Source organism: Nerophis ophidion, linkage group LG10 (genome assembly GCF_033978795.1).
Source record: "Nerophis ophidion isolate RoL-2023_Sa linkage group LG10, RoL_Noph_v1.0, whole genome shotgun sequence".
NCBI lineage: Eukaryota > Metazoa > Chordata > Actinopteri > Syngnathiformes > Syngnathidae > Nerophis > Nerophis ophidion.
This window is the reverse complement of record NC_084620.1, coordinates 41,073,167-41,098,755: the sequence shown is the minus strand read 5'-3', so window position 1 is coordinate 41,098,755 and position 25,589 is coordinate 41,073,167. Positions and strand designations below refer to the sequence as shown.

The window sequence follows — 25,589 nt, the reverse complement described above, 5'->3', positions numbered from 1 at the left end:
GCGATAAATCGAATATACTATATATATCGCGGGTGTGTGTCTGTGCAATATAAAAAATGACTATATCGTGATATTCGAGTATACGTCATCAAACAGTTGCTTTTAGCTGCGAGCATTACACTGCAGGCTTTTCTCACTCTTTCTTGTCTCTGCTTCTCACAGAGACATAAAACAAGCGCAACCTTCTTACATACGTCACATACCGTCGCGAGCACAACGTCGTACAACCTCGCAGAGCAGAGAGGCAGCGACATGGGTAACGTTAGTTGTGATGTTAACGGAACGGTGCGAGTGGTAATACGAGAGAAAGAAGTTGCGAATCTGGTATCAAATGGAAGAAGAATTAATTAGCAAGAAAAACAGCACAGGGTCCATCATCTGGCGGTGGTTTGGCTTCAAATGGGAAGATGTTTTCCACCTATGCGGCAAAAGCGTTGCTACAAAAAGTAGCAGCCCTGCTAATGTGTAGCATCATTTGAAAAGTCACCGGCTACAGAATGAAGAGTGTTTGAAACTCCGCATGTCAACATCTCGGCCGGTGCCACAGCCAACAAAATGCCCAAGCAACCATTTTTATCAACACTGTATGAAAAAAATAGTCAACAACAGAAGGAGATAACGTCCGCAGGAAACTACCACATAGCGAAGGACATACACTATTTGACAGCGGTGTAACGGTACGTGTATTTGTATTGAACCGTTTCGGGACGGGGGTTTTGGTTCGGCACACGGGCGTACCGAACGAGTTTGTAAGCAAAAGTCTTCGCAAGCTGCTCTGCTTTCTGCCTCTGTGTCAGCAGCAAGCATTGTTCCGCCCACACAACCATGTGATTGGTTACATACAAAGCCAATCAGCAGTGCGCATTGAGCGCGATGTAGTCAATGCTTCAGCGTCGAACAGATATCGTTTGGCAGGGAAGCAGCGGACAGGGTACTCTACCCAAATTTTAAAAAACACTTCCCAGTCAAAACTATTACAAACATCACTATGAGCCCGTTGACCTTCTAGAAACTTAAACTGTAGCTCAGCTAGCTCGCAGTATAGGCTTGAGGTGAAGGCTAATTAGCTTTTAGCGTAACGTTAGCTCATTTTGCTGTATGTGTGTGTGTTAGGGGCAGCAAAACCCTGTCTGTTATTTCATTGAACTCCTATAGTATCTCCTATTGCTATTGTATTATTTTTTCAGCAATAGTTACATTAATCATTAGTAATGTAGCAGCCTAGTTTTGAATGGCAGGGTCCCTGCTATAACATGTTGATAAAAATATAACATTTACATAATAAAAGTCAACTACAGGCTTCCCAAATTGTGATAAATTAAGCATGATGAGTTGACTTGAAACTTTAATGTTGCGCTTTTTATATGTAGAAGAAAGGTTTTTTCATTTTATTTAATCAAAGCAAAACCTTGAGGCAGTTTAATGTGAAACAACGTGGGCAGAATTATTAGTGTTCCCAATGTTAAAAGGATAAAGCCATTGTTTACAAATTTGGTAAATAAATAACCAAAACATTTATATTTTGTTGTTTTCTTACTGTACCGAAAATTAACCAAACCATGACCTCTAAACCGAGGTACGTACCTGACCGAAATGTGTGTGTAACATTACACCCCTTCTATTTGATTTCCTTTTTTGTAGCTCATTTTTATTTGAAAGTTATTGAAATATCTTGTATGACATTATGCACAAAAGTGCACTTTCAGTTTTGGAATTTACATGAATGTTTGTGCCACTGCTTACTGAGTGTTTAATAAATACAGTTTTGGTAAATTGACTTAGTTGTGATTTACATCTCTGCATGAAAGTTTAAAACGAGCATATATTAATGCAGTATGATCAAGAATGTTTTGATGTAGACACATAGAATCATCATATTGGTGTTATAATATGCATCAAGTGTTAATTCAAGGCTAAGGCAAAAATATTGTGATATTTATCATGGCCTAAAAATATCAAGATATTAATAAAAGGCCATATCGCCCCGCCCTACTTAGGAGTACCTGCAGCCCAAAGCAAGCTGGCTGTAACCCACACATGGTCATCCTGTCACATCAAGCCTGGCTCCATGCACAGAGCCCAGATTTGTCCCCCAAAAAGACAACCGCTTCAGGGCTGCTTGGCTAATCTACCAACACGCGGCAGCGGCAGAGGAGACAGAATACAGAAATTCTTCAAAGGAGATGCACGCAAATGGGAAAATAAAGAAGAGGATGTTGGATTGCGTTTATATAGACTGATGTATGTAGTATTGTATTGTTTGATACTGTATGTGTGCTATTTTAAAAAGTCAATCTAAATAAGGGAAAGTAAGAAAGTGACTGTCATTGTTTACATCACATACACACAATTCACCAACCTCCGTCTCAATCCATAATTTTAACAAAACTTACAATATTAAACCAAACTAGTACCCAATACAAAACCCAAAAACAGTGAAGTTGGGATGTTATGTAAATGATCAATAAAAACAGAATACAATGATTTGCAAATCCTGTTCAACCTATATTCAACTGAATACACTGCAAAGACAAGATACTTAAGGATCAAACTGGAATTACATAATTACGAATTACAGAACGTGCCAACTTCACTGGTTTTGGAGTATAGTATATATAAGTAAAACACTGGTTTTAGCAGTAATGTACAATATAGTAAAGGAGACAAACCAGCACATGTTTTTCTGGTGGCCCGAGCGTGACATTGTGGTATTAAAAATAATATGATAATATATGACATTTATATTATGTGTATGTTTCTGCAGTGCGTGTCTAATTGACATGCCCTATGGCAGGGGTAGGGAACCTATGGCTCTAGAGCCAGATGTGGCTCTTTTGATGATTGCATCTGGCTCTCGGATAAATCTTAGCTGACATTGCTCAACACGGTAAGTAATGAATAATTCCGCTGGCAATCAGTGTCAAAAATAACGTTAAAAATATAAAACATTCTCATGCATTTTAATCCATCCATCCGGTTTCTACCGCACCTGTTCAAGAAGTCGCATTAACGGTAAGAATAATTTTATTTATTGTTGGTTAGCTTCAGAATAACAATGTTATTGAAACGAATAAGAGACTTATTATACTCTAAAAATGTTGGTCTTACTTAAAAATGCACGCATTTAGTTGTATTCAATGTTAAAAAATATATATTATATGGCTCTCACGGAAATACTTTTTAAAATATTTGGCTTGTATGGCTCTCAGTCAAAAAGGTTCCCGACCCCTGCCCCATGGCAAGGTTTTGTTGCCATAGAGCTAATAGTAGGAATTATTGTTAATAACAATCACACGTTTGTTATTGACAGCTGTGGCACGGGGAGAAGGCCATTCTCGACTTCCTTCACCCCAATGTAAACGACAATGCCTGAGTTTTCAGACCTCTGGAGGCTGTTCTCAAAAACTTAGGTTTCAGACCACCTAAAACACCTTTTGTGTGGGGATAAAAAGCTGTAAGGGTACATATCTTTACCGTTTCCACCTAAAAACGGTTCTGCGGGCACAGTCGCACCGAACTAAACACAAGACTCCCTCTTCAGGTGCATGTGGGGATTTGGAGGGTGTCTCTGTACTGTTCGTCTCGGGTATAGTGGTGGTGCTTCTGTAAACAAGTCACTTGGGCACTGCGGAGTGCGTCAGTCAGACACACACACACACACACACACACACACACACACACAGACACACAGACACACACAGACACAGGTAGAGTAAAAAACACACCGTTGAATCGGGCCAAAGGCTCCAGAGAGAACACGGTTATAAATAAACTCCCCACATCAGAACAGGCCGGGAACAGAAGCGCTGAATGTTCTCAAACACACAGTAACAACACATACTTTCATCTACTTTTAATGTCACGCCAGTGTAGTTTTGTGATCCCAGTGTTTGAACTGAAGTGTTAATCACAAAGCTTACATTAATACGTCCGGTCAACTCAAAGTGCCATACAGTCAAAGTGAGCAATAACCCTCCTTTCCGGCCTGAGAGTCTAAACTGGGCCTATCTTTGTTCTGCACCCAGGGAGGGGCAGCCCTGCTCTGTTTGGATAGCATATACTATCACATTGAGTAGTGGTGCTGGCTAGCGGGCTATCGGGGCGGCCATCTATGCACAAGGGTTGGAGAACAGGGTTTCCTTGACATGTAAATGATTGTGGCACACGCCAGTGCTAGATAAATGCCACCACACCATATCATTTATTTATTTATTTCAGGCAATAACATTAAAAAAAATAATAATTAAAAAAGTACAAAGATGACAACACATAATAATATACATTTATAAAGTCCAAAAGATAATGTATAGTATGTAATACATGATTTTCCAGTTTTGTCTGAAAGGGAGTGGGAAGAAGATAACTATTTAATCCCAGCCCCAATTCTCCATTCAGTGATTATTCACATGAGTTTCACTGTTACTTTGTTCAAGGATTATAATACAAATGTTATATCATAGTGGCATTACCACAGTTAACAATAATTATTACACTGAAACAATAATTTGTATTAATAATGTAGGAATAATGAATATACAAACCATCCATCCATTTTCTACTGCTTATTCCCTTTGAGGTCGCGGGGGGCGCTGGTGCCTATCTCAGCTACAATCGGGCGGAAGCAAGGTACACCCTGGACAAGTCACCACCTCATCGCAGGGCCAACACAGATAGACAGACAACATTCACACTCGCATTCACACACTAGGGCCAATTTAGTGTTGCCAATCCACCTATCCCCAGGTACATGTCTTTGGAAGTGGGGAGAAGCCGGAGTACGCGGAGGGAAACCACATATAGTCACGGGGACGACATGCAAACTCCACACAGAAAGATTCCGAGCCCGGGATTGAACCCAGGACTACTCAGGACCTTCGTATTGCGAGGCAGACGCACTAAAACGTCTTCCACCGTGCTGCCACTATACCATTGTTGGTATAATGATTATACCAACAATGGTAATAGACAAAATACCAACAATGGTAATACACAACTTAGCAATAATGGTAAGGTAAACATTGAGCACATGTTAACACTTTGAGACAGAGTACAACAGCAAGTAAAACCATCAAAATAAATATATATATTTTTTTACATAAAACTAATTTATGTAATATATTCTATGAATAGATGTACTGTAAATAGTCTACAATGTATGTACTATTGGCCATAATAAGTTTGAAAAACATATCAAATATCATAAAAAATGTTTCTCTATGCTTTATTTTAGAAAAAAGGGCATATTAACAGAAAAAAATGTGCATCTAAATCGCCTGTAAGTACGATACAGCTGACCACGCACATAATCGGTTGACAGCCAGCAAAAGTAAGAACAGAAAGCTGAAGAGAAAGATATTTTAAGTTATTTAAATATTTATTGTTCCTAATTCTTTTGACATTACTACCGACAATAACGCTATGCCGTGTTCATCTTCGAACCTCTGTTTGGAGTCTCTGTGTGGAAGAACCCCCTTGCATGTGTGTGTGTGTGTGTGTGTGTGTGTGTGTGTTTTTTCTTTGGGTAAGCCAGCTTCCCACATTCCAAAAATATGCATGTGAGATTTATTGGAAACACAGTAAATTGTCCGTAGGTATGAATGTTTACGTTTTCTATTAATGTGTCCTGCGATCATCTATCCATTATCCATTTTCTACCATCCATCTTCTTCCGCTTATCCGAGGTCGGGTCACGGGGGAAACCCAGACTTCCCTCTCCCCAGCCACTTCGTCTAGCTCTTCCCGGGGGATCCCGAGGCGTTCCCAGGCCAGCCGGGAGACATAGTCTTCCCAACGTGTCCTGGGTCTTCCCCGTGGCCTCCTACCGGTTGGACGTGCCCTAAACACCTCCCTAGGGAGGCGTTCGGGTGGCATCCTGACCAGATGCCCGAACCACCTCATCTGGCTCCTCTCGATGTGAAGGAGCAGCGGCTTTACTTTGAGTTCCTCCCGAATGGCAGAGCTTCTCACCCTATCTCTAAGGGAGAGCCCCGCCACACGGCGGAGGAAACTAATTTCGGCCGCTTGTACCCGTGATCTTATCCTTTCGGTCATGACCCAAAGCTCATGACCATAGGTGAGGATGGGAACGTAGATCGACCGGTAAATTGAGAGCTTTGCCTTCCGGCTCAGCTCCTTCTTCAGCACAACGGATCGGTACAACGTCCGCATTACTGAAGACGCCGCACCGATCCGCCTGTCGATCTCACGATCCACTCTTCTCCCACTCGTGAACAAGACTCCTAGGTACTTGAACTCCTCCACTTGGGGCAGGGTCTCCTCCCCAACCCGGAGATGGCATTCCACCCTTTTCCGGGCGAGAACCATGGACTCGGACTTGGAGGTGCTGATTCTCATTCCGGTTGCTTCACACTCGGCTGCGAACCGATCCAGTGAGAGCTGAAGATCCCGGTCAGATGAAGCCATCAGGACCACATCATCTGCAAAAAGCAGAGACCTAATCCTGCGGTCACCAAACCGGAACCCCTCAACGCCTTGACTCCGCCTAGAAATTCTGTCCATAAAAGTTATGAACAGAATCGGTGACAAAGGACAGCCTTGGCGGAGTCCAACCCTCACTGGAAATGTGTTCGACTTACTGCCGGCAATGCGGACCAAGCTCTGGCACTGATCGTACAGGGAGCGGACCGCCACAATAAGACAGTCCGATACCCCATACTCTCTGAGCACTCCCCACAGGACTTCCCGAGGGACACGGTCGAATGCCTTCTCCAAGTCCACGAAGCACATGTAGACTGGTTGGGCAAACTCCCATGCACCCTCAAGAACCCTGCGGAGAGTATACAGCTGGTCCACAGTTCCACGACCAGGACGAAAACCACACTGTTCCTCCTGAATCCGAGGTTCGACTATCCGGCGTAGCCTCCTCTCCAGTACACCTGAATAAACCTTACCGGGAAGGCTGAGGAGTGTGATCCCACGATAGTTGGAACACACCCTCCGGTCCCCCTTCTTAAAGAGAGAAACCACCACCCCGGTCTGCCAATCCAGAGGTACCGCCCCCGATGTCCACGCGATGCTGCAGAGTCTTGTCAACCAAGACAGCCCCACAGCATCCAGAGCCTTAAGGAACTCCGGGCGGACCTCATCTACCCCTGGGGCCTTGCCACCAAGGAGCTTTTTAACTACCTCAGCGACCTCAGCCCCAGAAATAGGAGAGTCCACCACAGATTCTCCAGGCACTGCTTCCTCATAGGAAGACGTGTTGGTGGGATTGAGGAGGTCTTCGAAGTATTCCTTCCACCTATCCACAACATCTGCAGTCGAGGTCAGCAGAACACCATCCGCACCATACACGGTGTTGATAGTGCACTGCTTCCCCTTCCTGAGGCGGCGGACGGTGGTCCAGAATCGCTTCGAAGCCGTCCGGAAGTCGTTTTCCATGGCTTCCCCGAACTCCTCCCATGTCCGAGTTTTTGCCTCAGCGGCCTGCAGAAGCTGCACACCGCCTGGCCTGTCGGTACCTGTCCACTGCCTCCGGAGTCCTATGAGCCAAAAGGACCCGATAGGACTCCTTCTTCAGCTTGACGGCATCCCTCACCGCTGGTGTCCACCAAGGGGTTTTAGGATTTCCGCCCCGACAAGCACCAACTACCTTGCGGCCACAGCTCCGATCATCCGCCTCGACAATAGAGGTGCGGAACATGGTCCACTCGGACTCAATGTCCAGCACCTCCCTCGTGACATGTTCAAAGTTCTTCCGGAGGTGGGAATTGAAACTTTCTCTGACAGGAGACTCTGCCAGACGTTCCCAGCAGACCCTCACAATGCGTTTGGGCCTCCCAGGTCTGTCCGGCATCCTCCCCCACCATCGCAGCCAACTCACCACCAGGTGGTGATCGGTAGAAAGCTCCGCCCCTCTCTTCACCCGAGTGTCCAAAACATAAGGCCGCAAATCCGATGACACAACTACAAAGTCGATCATGGAACTGCGGCCTAGGGTGTCCTGGTGCCAAGTGCACATATGGACACCCTTATGTTTGAACATGGTGTTTGTTATGGACAAACTGTGACGAGCACAAAAGTCCAATAACAAAACACCACTCGGGTTCAGATCCGGGTGGCCATTCTTCCCAATCACGCCTCTCCAGGTTTCACTGTCGTTGCCAACGTGAGCGTTGAAGTCCCCCAGTAGGACAACGGAATCACCCGGGAGAGCACTTTCCAGTACTCCCTCGAGTACTGGAAAGTGGAAGCCTGCACGTTGGAGTTTAACCATTTTCTACCGCTTGTCCCTTTCGGGGGGTGCTGGAGCCTATCTCAGCTGCATTCGGGCGGAAGGCGGAGTACACCCTGGACAAGTCCCCAACTCATCACAGGGCTAACACAGATAGACAGACAACATTCACACCCACATTCACACACTAGGGCCAATTTAGTGTTGCCAATCAACCTATCCCCAGGTGCAAGTCTTTAGAGGTGGGAAGATCTGGAGTAATTGGAGAGAACCCACGCAGTCACGGGGAGAACATGCAAACTCCACACAGAGCACAGGAAATTCATATTATATTTTTCAAAATATGCAATTGCATGCAATACATGGATCTTTTTCTGTCAAAATGGAAAGAATTGCAATCATCCATGCTAATTTTGGTTAGCCAGTCTATGAGCTAATATTTGTATGTTAGCATTAAGCTAGCAGCATTCGAGCTCAACCCACATTCTGCATAACTGTACTGCTTTTTTCAGTTCTTTCCAAACCAAATTATTAATTTAACGCTATTCCTACATTTATGTGCACTTCATCCATCCATCCATTTCCTACCGCTAATTCCCTTTAGGGTCTCGGGGGGCGCTGGTGCCTATCTCAGCTACAATCGGGCGGAAGGCGGCATACACCCTGGACAAGTCGCCACCTCATCGCAGGGCTTATGTGCACTTCATGTGAATATATAATGTACTTTCCTTAGTGTGATTAATTTTACAGTGCATTGTGGAGAATAGCAACAAAACAGACCAAATTATGTTTTTCATATCTAATTCAAAAGGACTGTTTACATATTCAGCAAAGTATCTTGCAACATTCAGGAAGAGCAGAATATAGTGTATTATTTTTGTTGCGTTTTACAATAAGCAGCAACAACTGAAATTGCACTGAACAAAAAACAAAGTATACCATGTCAAATTCTCTGTGTTAAACATTGCTAATAAAGCATATTTCGATTCTCATAACAAAGAACAATATATGTTATTATTAATAACTAACACATTTGTTTTTAAATATACATACATTTGTTGAGCCTTTTTACAGAAATAATATGTATCATTGTATATCAAAATTATCATGACATCATATATATGATGATGTCATACTAACCATGCCTCCACCACATATTTAGTGGAAATCTCGGGGCAACCCTGGACCATTTATCCACATTTAAAAAGGTATAAATGGACAAAAACAAATAATACCTTATGCATGTGCAGTGTAATGACAGATAAAACACAACACTGTGCAATATATCTTCTAAAAGTAACTTCACATATTTAAAATAATTTCAAAAGTTTTATAGGTGTGTCGTATTCACCCATGGCTATCTATGGCTCACAGTGCTGTCACATTGTGTCGACACTGCTCACTCTCATGACTTACTAATCTATTTGCTAAAGTCCTCTTATCTGGTTACTCTCTTCTGCTGTAACACGTTCTCGTCAGACTTTTGTTAAACTGTAAAATGCACTTACTTTTTTGTTGTTTCACTACTTCACATTCCTGCTAGCTAAGCAGTGAGTATGGCTTTTTGTCTATTGTCAGTATATCCTCGGGATGGGAATCAAAAAAAAGTTCTCCCAATATTTCAATTCCAGGAATTCATTTGCCAATTTTCCTTCTGTTGTCACGCAAGATGTCACCACGCCCCAACTGTCTAAAGTGAAAGCTTTCTGACCTTGGACACTGGGGATTGTGGACAAAACTGACTTCTTATGTAAAATCTGGTACACTTTGTCTTTAAATCATTCGTTGTGTTCATTTGGTATCTTATTGTTTTGTATTTTATTTACTTAACCTAAGTAAAATACATCAAACCTAATATTGTCTGTTTATTTACACAATATGTCATCAGCCGGATTTGTATAAACTACTCTTAACTGTGAAATGCGGTGGAAACACAAACAGCACATGTCTATAACAACCTATACTTCCAAAAACTAAAGGTTCCAGGAACCCAAAGTAAACAAGAAGCATCATTGTGGGTTTGCTATGCCGCTTAAGACCATTTAACAGCAGCCGGATGCCTGCATTGCTGCCATGACGACAAAGTGCTGGAGGAGGGGAAAACAGACATGACTTTAAAATGTCACAACTCTGTTGTAATCACTAAGAGATGGCAAAACAACAGGCATGACACGAGAAAAAGAACAACCAAACGCGCGGTCTTACAGGAGTCACTCTGGAAACTGCTCCCTGGAGAGCATACAGACGCAAATTATTCCGAACTGTTTAAAAAAAAAAAAATCAGCCCTCATTGATTTAATGTTAAACATTTGCACGGAGCGCAGTATTCTCATGCCTCATTCCCAAACAGAAGCAAGGGAAATTGAGGTGGACAGTCTAAATGGTGATGCTAAGTGGCTTTCAAATGGTACTTATTTTCACAAGTGGTGCATGAATGTCACACTTAGTGATGCTGCTGGTGTTGAAAGGTCTCTGGCCGGGTTGCAAATACGCCGCTGAGATAATTCCCAGCTTGCTGTCAGACAGACTTTGAGCTCAGGGGAAGAATGTTTGCATCCGTGAATAAGATGTAGCATCTACTCAAACCTAGCCAGGTCTCGCCACCCCCCCCCCCCACCTCAAGCGTCAAACAGCTGCAGCCTCTGCATGATCACTGAGTGAAAAGGAACTTCAGTTGGGGCCTGTGAGCAAACTTCTTGATTTCATTTCCTCTCCTCTCACCACATCTGACTTTTCAGGAAAACCACATCCTGGCACCGATTCCCTAACTGCTTCAGTTATGTGATAGCTCCCCTCGGGGAGCCAGCTTCAAAGCGCTCGAGAGCTAAGGTGCTCAGTGAGGTTGTGCGGCAGCGTCACACTGTGCTGGACTTTTTTATTATTGCAAGTGTAGCACCTGAGCTCCATTTCTAACAAACAAACTAACTCCAAGAGAGTAAATATGAGTATTTGGTGCTGAACTACACCCACAACCCTAACAGGAATGATGACCTTGATCGAGGGCTGGGCGATATATCGCGGGATTGTCTCTGTGCGATATAGAAAATGACTATATCATAATATTCGAGTATACGTTCTCACGCAGTTGTTTTTGGCTTCGGGCATTACACTACAGGCTCTTCCCACTCCTTCTTGTGTATCCTTATCACAGACAGCGAGCGCACAAACTTTCACACGTCACATGTCATATACGTATACGCCCTCGCCCAGCAGAGTTAGCAGTGGGGCTAAACTTAGCTGTAGTGTTGCTAGCGGAGTGTTGCTAGCGGAGTGTTGCTAGCGGATAATACAAGAGAAAGAAGGTGTGAATCTGGCAACAAATGAAGGAAGAATTAATTCCCAAGAAAAACAGCATAGGGTCCATCGTCTGGCGGTGGTTCGGCTTCAAGCGGAAATATGTCAAATAGACAACATTAATTTGTCAAGTGTGGGGCACAAGCGTTGCAACCAAAAGTAGCATTACTGTTAATATGTAGCATTATTTGAAAAGTCACCTGCTAATAACTTTAATAAATACAGTTTTGACAAATTGACTTGTGATTTCCTTCTCTGCATGAAAGTTTAAAGGTAGCAATTATTAATGCAGTATGAAGAAGAATGTTTTAATGTAGACATAGAATCATCATACAGTTGTGATTATATGTATCAAGTGTTCATTCAAGGCTAAAGCAAAATACCGAGATATATATCGTATATCGCGGTATGGCCTAAAAATATTGCGATATTAAAAAAAGGCCATTTCGCCCAGCCCTACCTTGATTTGTCTTTTATTGGTGCCAATCACCCGGACACTCTTCACTCGGCCACCGACTGCTGACACGAAGGTTGTCGCACTCAAAAAAATCAATACTGTGCAATTATTAAGCTCCACGTGGTGTATCGTCTGCAAAGGTCAGGTTCACAAGGTATAATACTTGAGGCGATATCAAACACTACAATTTATATTCATTTTCTAGCCCTTATCATGTTCAGGTTTCTACAGTATATTAATAAGCTTCAATAATGTGGCTGTCTGGAACAATGACACCACTGTGGTTCCTGCAAGCCAGTTTGTCCGGACTAACACATTGTGCCTTTATTTAAAGAAGTACTTTTTTGCAGGCTCCTGTTTGGCTCAAGCCCTCAAGGCTGGAGGTAAGAGTGCCGCCTGTTGCTTTGACAACTCTGATATTGGTTACGTTCCTGCAAACAATGTTTTAGTGCAGTGGTCAGCACGTCTGCCTCACAGTAAGGAGATGTAGGAACATATCAGTGTGGAATTTGCAGGGTTCTCCCCGCACTTGCGTGATGTTTTCTCAGGGTATGTTCAACCTCGGCAGGGCGTCATTGACTTTTTACTTGTTAAAAGACGAGAGATGTAACAATAAATGGTATAATGATAGACAGTGGTACATTTCCAGACGGTTACTAACACCGTTAAAATTATTTATTTACAGAAAAGCCATCATTTATTAATGCATTTTAGGCAACTGCTTACTTCCTGAACACTGAAGCGCCGCAGCATTTGTGCGTGCGCACTAGAGCCGGCTCTAGTGCGCATGCACAAATGCTGCGGCAGAAACATGAACTCAATGGACTATGCTTTGAAAATGTTCCCTACAAGCTAACGGAGCCGATCGCTTCCTTTCAATCGCTTCTACTTCCGTGGAGTGTCGTGAACGTTGCAAGGACTTGTTTATTATAAAGTCTGTAGTTTGTTTACGGGGATGCTCACTTGTCCGTTCTTAGTGTTCCAATAACATAATTACTGGAAAAAATGTTTTGTAATTTCATCGAATTGATCACTGGCTGAGTTGTCGGTGAGGCACAAAGATTGTGTGTTAGATTTGAGAGGTATCACTCTTTATTTTTGTTTTGTTGCACTCAAGTACACGGTTGTTGTTGAAGAACAAAGCTTGTTTATATGACTGTATCTTCATTAGCCAAACTGCTTTGTGTTTTATATTGATATCAAAAAGTAAACACCATGTTTTTTTACATGACTTGTTTTTTTCCATTCCACAAAGTAATCACTTTAATAACCATAGCATTTTGTTAATGTTTTATGGTGTATAAGTAATTCATACATGACATTTCTGCTCAAACTCTCAATGGATCTGTCCTGATACAGCATGTACAGGTACACAGATTAGTACATGCAAATGCATATATTGTAACTTTAAAAATACCTCTCTCTGTGAAAATGTAAAACTGGAGATAAAGGCATCATGTAATTAAAAAAGTGATACTGCTGATGAACAAAAACACAAATATTTGTCTGTAAATATATAGATCCAAAATCTAGAGCATTTGTATTAGATATTACAAATTACATGATGGCGTTGCATACACAGCCCAACACTGTTTTACCAAACAATGAATAATCACGATTAAGAATTGTGATTTCAATATTGATAAAACTAATATTTATCATTTTGCCCATAATCGTGCAGTCCTATGTATAAGACTTGACCTCATATATGAACACTATTTTATCTATACGGACTAAAAGTACAGTTACGTCTTATATCCATAAGATGCCATCTTCCGAATTTTTCACATTTATTTTTTATTCATCTATAGTATGATTTTGTTTCTGCCATATTACTTTGTTTATAATGCTTGTGTTGCTTTCATATGCACATTCAACTTTCCACTTGCTGCTAAAGATGGAACATTTGGCAGAAATACCGGACAATTCTGCAAATTTCATGGCTGGCTTACAGCTTGGTCACTCCGTGATAACTTACGACCGCCAGACACTTCTGGATGTGGACAGATCGGGCCGTTTTGGACTGATAGACACGTGCTTGCTAGACCTGCTAACTAGCATGGGAATACTTCACCGGCTACATCGAGCGGCCTGTGAAGCAGGGGGGTATAGTACCAGCGGAGGCTGTCTACGGAGTAGACGCCAGCGGTGTGATCGGAAGCGCGGATGCCGAGCGGGGCTAAAAACAAAGCAAAAGGCTAATCCCCACAGAACACCACTTCCCCCCATCCTGAGGCCGGCTTATTAGTGATTCCCAGAGCCAAAAAAAAGTCTGTGGGCTATAGAGCATTCTCCATTCGGGCTCCAGTACTCTGGAATGCCCTCCCGGTAACAGTTAGAGATGCCACCTCAGTAGAAGCATTTAAGTCTCACCTTAAAACTAATTTTTATACTCTAGCCTTTTTAGACTCTAGACTCCCTTTTTAGACCAGTTGATCTGCCGTTTCTTTTCTTTTTCTCCTATGTCCCACTCTCCCTTGTTGGACATAGGAGTCAGGACCCAGGATAGACCGTTCGCCTGTGTATCGGCTGGGGACATCTCTGCGCTGCTGATCCGCCTCCGCTTGGGATGGTTTCCTGCTGGCACCGCTGTGGACGGGTCTCTCGCTGCTGTATTGGATCCGCTTTGGACTGGACTCTCGCGGCTGTGTTGGATCCACTATGGATTGAACTTTCACAGCTGTGTTGGATCCACTATGGATTGAACTTTCACAGTATCAGGTTAGACCCGCTCGACATCCATTGCTTTCGGTCCCCTAGTGGGGGGTGGGGTTACCCACATATGTGGTCCTCTCCAAAGTTCTCATAGTCATCATTGTCACCGACGTCCCACTGGGTCATCATTGTCACCAACGTCCCACTGGGTGTGAGTTTTCCTTGCCCTTATGTTGTGATTTGTGCAGCCCTCTGAGACACTAGTGATTTAGGGCTATATAAATAAACATTGATTGATTGTTCAATGTTTTAAAAAAAATAAAACTTGGTTAAAGGATTTTAGTACAAGCAGTTTTTGAAATTGCACATTTAAAATTACTGTGATAAAAATAACTGATAATTTTGGTCACAATAACGTGTAAAGAAACGTTCATACCGTGACATTCCTATAATGGACAATTGTAACTTAATTGTTTCGTCGAATAAATTGATAAAAACACAGCGACATTACTTTTTTTCTTACATTTTCAACTGTTTAGACATCACATAATTAACGTTAATCAGGATAAACAACTTAGGCGCAGCAATTTGGGCAACGTGTGTCAAACGTTAACAGATAACGAGAACAGCCGAGTTGTTCTGAGACTTTCCGAGAGATACACTAGTTGCATCAGGGTCTAAAAGGACGTCATATGTTCTGTGAATTTAGGTCAGGCACTTGCTCCCTAGAACAGCCAGGTAGGGCGGCAAAGAAAGTAATGTTTGCCTGGGTGCCCTTCCAACTTGCCTTGGTGCCCTAAAATATGAGCCCTCCTTTAAGGCAACGCTTGCCTTGAGCTTAAAAAGTTCCAATTCAAGGTCTGCATGTATGTACAGTATATGTCTTTTCCAGCCAAATTTTCAGTGCATCATTAGTCAATAGTGTGCAAATAAAAAAACTATACATAGCCATTCATACTATAATGTTAATGTGTACGTTAGTGTGTTGTGATGGTAATTTTTCCCATGGTCTGTGAATACACCGTGTCGGAGGAGAATAAACAAGTGTGGTGTGCCAAGGAGTAAAGCACGGGGGCAGACCCGTGTGCTTGGAGGAAATACTTGTTGGAATTGGGCCAGTTATAAAAAAATTGGTTAAAAAAGAGAGAACCAAAGTCAGACATTGTTTTCTTCTAGACGCTACAATTAGGGCTGGGCGATATATAGATATACACAATATATCGCGGGTTTGTTTCTGTGCGAGATAGAAAATGACTATATCGTGATATTCGAGTATACGTTCTCACGCAGTTGCTTTTAGCTGCTGGCATTACACTACAGGCTCTTCTCGCTCTTTCCAGTCTCCTTCTCACAGACAGCAAGCATACCTTCTTACATACGTCACATGCAACGTCATACAACCTTGCGGAGCAGAGAGGTAGCAGCATGGGTAGCGTTAGCTGCACGTAAGCAATGATAATACGGACCTTCGATCCCTCAGGTGGAGCCGTGCGAGTGGTAATACGAGAGAAAGGTAGTGCAAATGAAGGAAGAATTAATTCTCAAGAAAAACAACAGGGGGTCCATCGTCTGGCAGTGATTTGGCTTCAAGTGGGAATATGTCAAATAGACAACCGTAATTTGTCAAGTGTTGACCAAAAGCGTTGCTACAAAAAGTAGCACTACTGAAAAGTCACCTGCTCGAGAATGAAGAGTGCTTACTCCACATATAAATGGCACTGTGAGGATCCTGTTCCTGGACTTCTCGAGTGCCTTTAATACCATCCAGCCCCGCCTCCTTCAGGACAAGCTCTACAAAATGCGAGTGGACCCCTGCCTGGTTGCCTGGATTTCAAACTACCTCACCGACAGGCCACAGTACGTCAGACTGAAGGACATCACGTCCGACACTGTGATCAACAGCACCGGAGCACCGCAGGGAACGGTGCTGGCCCCTCTTCTCTTCACCCTGTACACCGCTGACTTCTGCTACAACTCAGAGCTGTGTCACATCCAGAAGTACGCGGATGACACAGCCATCGTCGGGTGCATCAGGGACGGCAGAGAGGAGGAGTTTCGGAACCTTGTGAGGGACTTTGTTGTCTGGTGCCACACGAACCTCTTGCAGTTCAATCCGTCAAAGACGAAGGAGCTGGTCATTGACTTTGGGAGGTCGAGTCCACGGTCACAACCTATTGTGATCGAGGGAGTTGAGGTACAGACCGTGGACTCGTTCAAGTACCTCTGGGTTTGGGTGGACAATAAGCTGGACTGGACTGTCAACTCGGACCACCAGTACAATAAAAGGACAGAGCAGGCTGTACTTCCTCAGGAGACCGCACTCCTTCAACATTTGTAGAAAACTTCTGTGGATGTACTACCAGTCTGTGGTTGCCAGTGTTCTCTTTTACATGGTAGTGTGCTGGGGGGGCAGTACATCTAAGATGGACAGGTCCAGACTTGAGAAACTGATCAGGCGGGCTGGTTCAACAATGGAAATGAAACTGGACTCACTGGTGACGGTGGCAGAGAAGAGGACTGTTGACAAACTAGTGAGCATCCTGGATGATGCCAGTCACCCTCTGCATAGCGTTATCAGTAGCCAGAGGAGCCTGTTCAGTGGTAGACTGCTTCATCCCAAGTGCAGGACTAATAGACTCAAAAACTCCTTTGTCCCACACGCCATTAGACTGTACAACTCCTCTCTGGGGCGGGGGGCGGGGGGTACTAGGATGACAGGGGATGCAAAACAATAACAGTGCAATACGTTTTCATAACATGGTCACTACTGCCTACTTTGTCTTGTTATATTCTTATTTTACTGTTATTTTATTCCCATTGTTGCTTTTTATTTTTTATTCTTACTGTAATATTTCTCTATTTTGTTTCCATTTAAACCCCCATTATTTACTTTTTTTTTTTTTATTGATCTCAACTCTGTACACTGCTGCTGGAATTTTAATTTTCCTGAAGGAACTCTCCTGAAGGAATCAATAAAGTACTATCTATCTATCTATCTATATCAACATTTCCATTCGGTGCCACACGCCCACACCATCAAAATGACTAGGCAAAAATTTCCAGATCAAAACCTTATGAAAAAAATTGTCAACAGAATTTAACAACGTCCGTAGTAACCTACCACATAGCAAAGGACAAACACTATTTGATTTCCTATAATGCAGCTAATTTTTATTTGAACATTATTTTAAATACCTTGTGTGATATCAAGCGCAAAAGTGCACTTTATTTGTTTTAAACTATTGTAGTGGCGTTCTGTACAAAAAGTGCACTCTAATTTACTGTTGTTTTGATATGTCATCTCAGTGACATCATGCACAAAGTGCATTAATAGCTTGTTTTAAAATGTCTCTGACAATCTTGCACTTTTTGTTTAGGAAATGACATGAATGTTTGGGCCATTGCTTAATAACTGTTTAATAAGTACACTTTTGGTAAATTGACTTAGTTGTGATTTTCTTCTCTGCATGAAATTTTCAAATGAGCATACATTAATGCAGTATGAACAAGAATGTTTTAATGTAGACACATAGAATCATCATACTGATGTGATTATATGTATCAAGTGTTAATTCAAGGCTAAGACAAAATATTGAGATATATATTGTGTATTGCGATATGGCCTAAAAATATTGAGATATTAAAAAAAGCTATATTGCCCAGCCCTAGCTACTATACATTATGTTACTTTATTTTGTTAGGTGTGGCGGTTATTATGAAGCCTGTACATTAAAGAGAAATCCTAAATGTAGTTAAACCAGACGTATAGCGTAGCGCTTTTATTTTGAAGCCAGAATAGTGTGTGATCATGTTTCGATAATTCGCCCAACCCTACACTGACGTGTTAGAGGTAGTGACATAAATGCTAGTAAATACAACTTTTTTGATCCAGCATTGTGCGTCACACAAAGTGTAGCTAATGTTGTGACTTGTGAATCTATAAGCTGAAGTTTATTTTGAACTGTGACTGGAAGTAACTGGAGTGGTTTTCATCTTTAAGATTTAGATTTTAACTGTGTAAATTTCTATAAGATAACACCTGATACTTTTGGAGAGGGTGGTGCAAGGAGAGTGTCATTCCCAATATAAAAAGAGAACACCTACACAAACTAACCGTTTGCAGACATATGCAAAAAGTAAGTTATAATTGTGACTGTGGAGCAAAATTTACACCAAAGTGATATGAATCTTGATACAAAGGTTAGGATTCACTAACAACACTTTTCGATACAATACAATTCGATGCAGATGGAAGGTTTGCATGGTGAAAAGAAAATTACATCTATCATCTCAGAACAATGTCATGTGTTTATTTTTTAAATAGACACAAAACAGGGGGTGTCTGTATTAATTATGAACAAATAGTAGAACATACATCCATAATGAACAGTGTATTTGTTGATGTGATTACATTTCAGAGTTGTGGCTAAGACGAGCCACCGGCTCGCCAAACGATGTGTTCATATCTCATAAGTTAAAATCAGTTATCGGTTTGTACCAAAAAACTTTCACACACCTAATATCTACACCACAAGGAAGTGTGTTACATGTAGATTAAAGTCATCATGGGTCCAAATTCTACCCTTCCATTTTCTACAGCTTGTCCCTCTCGGGGTCCCAACATTCACGCTGACGTACACACTATAGGGCTAATTTAAGACCAAGAAAAAACATGATCCACTTTCTCTACAACCGCAATAAAAGGAAATGCATCATTTGAATTAGATAGTTTTTGTGACCCTGTTTGTCTAATTAATTATTACTGTCATCTAGTGCAGTGGTCCCAACCTTTTTTGCACCAAGGACCAGTTTAGTATAGGCATTATTTTAAGAGACCAGCTTTCAACAGCAAAAACAAGCGCATGAAAAATACAAATCACTATAAGGCTGAATTAGTAGGAGCCCTTAGCTTTTTTCTTTGGAATGAGTTCCCAGCAGGTTACCATCAATCTGTTGTGGACTGCAGATGAAAATCAGTCTTTGGCTACAATCTGCTACATTTATGTATTGTATCATCTCACAAAGTTATAAAAAATATAACGAGTGGCAACATTCTATGAGGAGTTTTTTTGTACATCTACGAACAAGCTTATTGGTGTGACTAGTGCAGGGGTCGGCAACCCAAAACGTTGAAAGCGCCATATAGGACGAAAAATACAAAAAACTAATCTGTCTGGAGAATCAAAAAATGAAAAGCCGTAAATAGGTCTTAAAATGAAGGCAGCACATGATGGAAGTGTCCATATTAAATTTAATTTCCTTTACTTATATCCTCTTTATATATAATTTAGTTTAGCATGTCTCAGGACACATTATCTGTATGTAATAGTGGCTGCCTTTCTGATAGTTGTTTGTGTGCCATGTTGTTCCAGATCTCAGCAAACATTACCCAGCTTGCAAAGATTGTAATAAATCTATTAGAAAACGAAACCCTGCAGTTTCCTTTACCTTAGACACACACATCTGTAACTTTGGCCATTAAAAGCGAGCAATTTCCAGGAGTTATCGCACCCTCTAAGTAGCCTCTGATTTACTAATGGTTTCTAATTTTGTAAAAATGTGTAGAATAAATATTAAATTTCAACATTTATGTCAATTTTGCTTCAGCCTGTGACACAGTCATTTTGATAGTAGGCCAATATAGCTACTATGGACACTGACATCATGTGTTGCCTAATTATAAGACTTCTATACGGCTTTTCATTTTTTGCGGCTCCAGACAAATTAGCTTTATGTATTTTTGGTCTAATATGGCTCTTTCAACGTTTTGGGTTGCCAACCCCTGGTCTAGTGGGACAGCCAATTTAAGTTGGAGAAAAATGTAGTCGTTTACAAATTATTTAATGTTTCTGTGTGGCCAGGTAGCAAATGCGTCACGGCTAGCTTTTATTTTAAGAATCCTTTTAAATCTATCAGTTAACCATGTAGAACCGGGGTGTCAAACGTAAAGCGCGCAAAAAGGTTTAATGCGGCCCACGGGAAGAGTTTTCTAAGTATAAAAATTAGAAGAAATTATTGAATGAAAAAACTGCTGTTCTAAATGTGTCCATTACATGTCACAATAGCAATTCTTTGTATCTTTGTAAATTATGCTATATTTGTAAACAAAAAAAATAAACCACATGATTTTAGAGCACCAGTCAGGGAAAACGAGCAAACTACATAAATAACATCCAGTAATTAGATTTTTGTATTTTTTTTGTATCTTGATAGATTCAAAATGATCACCATTGAGCTGATGAATATTACAGTATTTCCTTGAATTGCCGCAGGGCATTTTGTATGCGCCTGCCTTGAATTACTGATGGGTCAAACTCGCTTCCCAAAATAATTAGCGCATGCTTAGTATTACCGCCTGGTCAAACTCGTGACGTCACGAGTGACACTTCTCCTGTCGTCATTTTCAAAATGGAGGAGGCTGATTTCAATACCGCTAATTTGAAATTGCATAAAGGGAAGAAGATTAAGAGCTATTCAGTAGGATTTAAGGTCCAAGCTTACATCACACTCAATTTTTTACTGCATACCTTTGGTAAGTGCCGGAGTGAGAAGAGGTTTTAAAATTATTAGCGCATGCTTACTTTTACCGCATGCCTTTGGTAAGCGCAGGAGTGAGAAGAGGTGAGAAGAGGTTTTAAATTAATTAGCACCCCAGCGGCAATTCGAGGAAATACGGTATTACATAATGTATTCAGAAAGTATAAATAAGGACAAATAATAATAGAATGCTATCAACCACAAGATATAAGTGTAAAAAAACAACAACATTATGATTTGTGCATTTTCAGAATGTGATTGTTCTATTTTTAAACAAAGAAAAGTTGTCTTTATTTTCAAGTTCTCATGCCATGCCGTGATTTTACCAGTCCGGCCCGCATGGGAGTAGATTTTTCTCGAAGTGGCCCCCGATCTAAAATGAGTTTGACACCCCTGATGTAGAAAATTGCAATCTATATCGCCATATTACAATACTTTATTTTATTTATATTTCTCATTTACATCAAATAGTATTTACAAGAGTACCCCAAAAACCACAAAACATTTTGGATTATTCAGGGATAGCTGAAAATATCATCAACATATTCTGGTTAAGGATCAGTCAATATGGGCTACTAGACTGGAAATGACTTTCTTCAAGCTTCTGTTGAGCTTTTAGTCTGCTCAGTGGCCCTGTGGTTCGAGTATAGGTTGTGAGTTCAAACCCCGGCCGAGTCATACCAAAGACTATTAAAATGGGACCCATCACCTCCCTGCTTGGCACTCAGCATCAAGGGTTGGAATTGGGGGTTAAATCACCAAAATTATTCCCGAGCGTGGCCACCGCTGCTGCTCACTGCTCCCCTCACCTCCCAAGCAGTGGAACAAGGGGATGGGTCAAATGCAAAGGGTAATTTCACCACACATAGAGTGTGTGTGTGTGTGTGTGTGTGTGTGTGTGTGTGTGTGTGTGTGTGAGACCATCAGTGGCATACTTGCCAAACCTCACGATTTTCCCAGGAGACTCACAAATTTCAGTTCCCCTCCCGAAAATCTCCCGAATTTCTCACGATTTCCACCCGGACGACAATATTGGGGGCGTGCCTTTAAGACACAGCCTTGGCGTCCTCTACAACCTGTCGTAACTTCCGCTCTTCCTCCATACGAAGCGTTCCGGCCCAGTCACACAATATAAGCGGCTTTTACACACACGCACACACACACACACACACACACACACACAAGTGAATGCCCGCATACTTGGTCAACAGCTATGCAGGTCACACTGAGAGTAACCATATAAACAACTTTAACACTGTTACAAATATGCGCCACGCTATGAATCCACACCAAACAAGAATGACAAGCACATTTCGGGAGAACATCCGCACCGTAACAAAACATAAACACAACAGCTATACAGGTCACACAGAGTAACCATATAAACAACTTTAACAATGTTACAAATATGCGCCACACTATGAACCCACACCAAACAAGAATGACAAGCACATTTCGGGAGAACATCCGCACCGTAACACAACATAAACACAACAGCCATACAGGTCACATTGAGAGTAACCATATAAACAACTTTAACCCTGTTACAAATATGCGAAACGCTGTGAACCCACACCAAATAAGAATGACAAACACATTTCGGGAGAACATCTGCACCGTAACACAACATAAACACAACAGCCATACAGGTCACACTGAGAGTGGCCGTATAAACAACTTTAAGACTGTTACAAATATGCGCCACACTGTGAACCCACACCAAACAGGAATGACAAACACATTTAGGGAGAACATCTGCACCTTAACACAACAAAGTCAAGAGAACAAATACCCAGAACCGTTTGCAGCACTAACTCTTCCGGGACGCTACAATATACCCCCGCTACCCACCCCGCCCCCTGAACATCCCGAATTTGGAGGTCTCAAGGTTGGCAAGTATGATCTTTAACTGACATGTCCAGGGTGTACCGAATGCGGCTGAGATAGGCTCCAGCACCTTCTGCAACACCGAAAGGGACAAGCGGTATAAACTGGATGGATGGATGATTGGTTTATATGGCCGCTACTTTCACAACCTGCAACTTTTCCTTTCAACGTGGACTTTTGATTGATTGATACTTGTATTAGTAGATTGCACAGTAGAGTACATACTCCGTACAATTGACCACTAAATGGTAACACTCGAATAAGTTTTTCAACATGTTGAGGTCCGGGTCCACGTTGATCTATTGATGGTAAGTGGACAGCATTCTGTCCTCTGATTGGTCAACAATGTTTGCAGTGTCCAATTAAGATTGTAAGAAGGTAGTGCACTGTAACTGCTTTGGTGATTTTGATGGGAGGAATTAATGTGGATACGCTGCAGCAATACATACTAAAATGGTCAAATAAATGTAAAAAAATATGCACTCACAGTCCAGGTGTTTCTTCTTGGGTCCACTGACTTCATGCGTGGTAGCTTTGCACACCGCCTTGCTGATCGCCGAGCCGGTCATGCTGTGCTGAGCCGCCGCGATCCGATCGGTGATTGATTGGCCAGACATAGCTTCTCCGTCTATGCTTTTTCCACACACACACACACACACACACACACACACACACACACACACACACACACACACACACACACACACACACACACACACACACACAAAACAATGGGATCAATTGGGTAACTCCCAGTCGATGTGGAATACGTGTCTGGGGGGATTCTTTTTCTCTAAATCTACCACAAAATATTCTCAGCTAGTCTGCGTTAGCTCACGCTTCCGCTGCAATACTCGACCTAAAAGAGAGACTCCCGCTGCGGTATTTGTTCACACCAGGAAATAACCATGTGTTTGAATAAATAAACATACTTGTCCCGCTATGTCGCTTTGGTGATGTATTTTCAGGGCAAATAAGCGCACTTTGGGACTAAATCCACCCAACAAAGTTCCTCCTTCCTCCACGTCAACTTGTTAGCTCGTTAGCTGCTGCCGCTCGTAAAAGTGCCAGTAAACTCCTCCAATGGGCGTGAAAAGTCAGTCTCACCCGCCAGGGACATTGCTGGAACTTTAAAGTTTGAAGAAAAAAACAAACAGAACAAAAAATACCCCAGCGATGACAGGTGACGTCTCTCCCGGTGCGGGAGCTCTGGAAGGGGCGGAGGGTAGCCGAGAGGGGCTAGGAGCGGGGATAGCTGGCGCGAAGCCGGCGGGGAGGTGAAGTTTAGAAAAAAATGGCAGCAACCTCCGCCTGCCCTCTGGTTCGCTCGGCTCCGTCTTCTCGCTGGCACCCCAGGGGTTAGGGCGACTTTGTGAAAGGACGGCGGTCGTTCTGCGGGGGTTGGAGCTGGCAGCGGGTCGGTCTTGACACAGAGAAGACTTGTCTGGCGGCTGTCTGAGGCTCCACCGGACAAAATGGCAGCGTAAAAAAATCAGCTGATCTCACAACCTAGAGGCCTTCAAGGGACGATACTGAGGCTGGGAATTTTCAGCTTTCGGAGCATCGCCTTTTTTTTTTCTTTTCTTTTTCAAATAATTCATCCATTCATAAGAGATGTAAAACTACATACAAAATGTTAATATTCTATACACTACTTTTCACGTTTATTTAAAAGTGGGTGACGACATATTATGTGAAAGCTCAAAATCAGCGGTTCTCAACCTTTTGTCGTGATGTACCCCTGTGAATATTTTATTTAATTCAAGTACCCCCTAATCCAGGGGTCGGGAACCTTTTTGGCTGAGAGAGCCATATAAGCCAAATATTTTAAAAAGTATTTGCGTGAGAGCCATACAACTTTTTTTTCTTTTTTTTTTAAAGAAAGACCAACATTTTTAGAGTATAAAAAGTCTCTTATTCTTTTTAATAACGTTGTTATTCTGAGGCTAGCCAAAAATAAATAAAATACTTCTTACCATTAATGCGACTTCTTGAACAGGTGCAGTAGTACCCGAATGGATGGATGAAAATGCATCAACGTTATTTTTGATACTGTGATTACCAGCGGATTTATTCATTACTTATCATGTTAAGCAATGTCAGCTAAAATTGATCTGAGAGCCAGGTGCAGTCATCAAAAGAGCCACATCTGGCTCTAGAGCCAAAGGTTCCCTACCCCTGCCCTAATCAGAGCAAATCATTTTTGGTTGAAAAAAAAAAGAGTTCCATCCATCCATCCATCTTCTTCCGCTTATCCGAGGTCGGGTCGCGGGGTCAACAGCCTAAGCAGGGAAACCCGGACTTCCCTCTCCCCAGCCACTTCGTCTAGCTCTTCCCGGGGGATCCCGAGGCGTTCCCAGGCCAGCCGGGAGACATAGTCTTCCCAACGTGTCCTGGGTCTTCCCCGTGGCCTCCTACCGGTTGGACGTGCCCTAAACACCTCCCTAGGGAGGCGTTCGGGTGGCATCCTGACCAGATGCACGAACCACCTCATCTGGCTCCTCTCGATGTGAAGGAGCAGCGGCTTTACTTTGAGTTCCTCCCGGATGGCAGAGCTTCTCACCC

General features: G+C 42.3%; 1 protein-coding gene across 13 annotated transcripts in view; it reads right to left on the bottom strand.

Annotated features, from left to right (window-relative positions):
* Positions 1-24,514, bottom strand: part of si:ch211-200p22.4 (phosphatidylinositol-binding clathrin assembly protein) — a 97,280-nt gene extending 72,766 nt beyond the window's left edge. For 6 of the 13 annotated variants that reach the window (XM_061913777.1, XM_061913787.1, XM_061913780.1 and 3 more), the window contains exons 1-2: positions 23,957-24,513; positions 23,512-23,657 (exon numbers count right to left, since the gene is read on the bottom strand). In XM_061913777.1, coding sequence (XP_061769761.1) covers positions 23,512-23,641 — 130 coding nt within the window. In that variant the 5' untranslated portion in view covers positions 23,642-23,657; positions 23,957-24,513. Of the gene's footprint in view, positions 1-23,511; positions 23,658-23,956 lie in introns of all 13 variants that reach the window. The other 7 variants (XM_061913784.1, XM_061913786.1, XM_061913789.1 and 4 more) reach the window with 4 other exon arrangements.
* Positions 24,515-25,589: the final 1,075 nt, after the last annotated feature.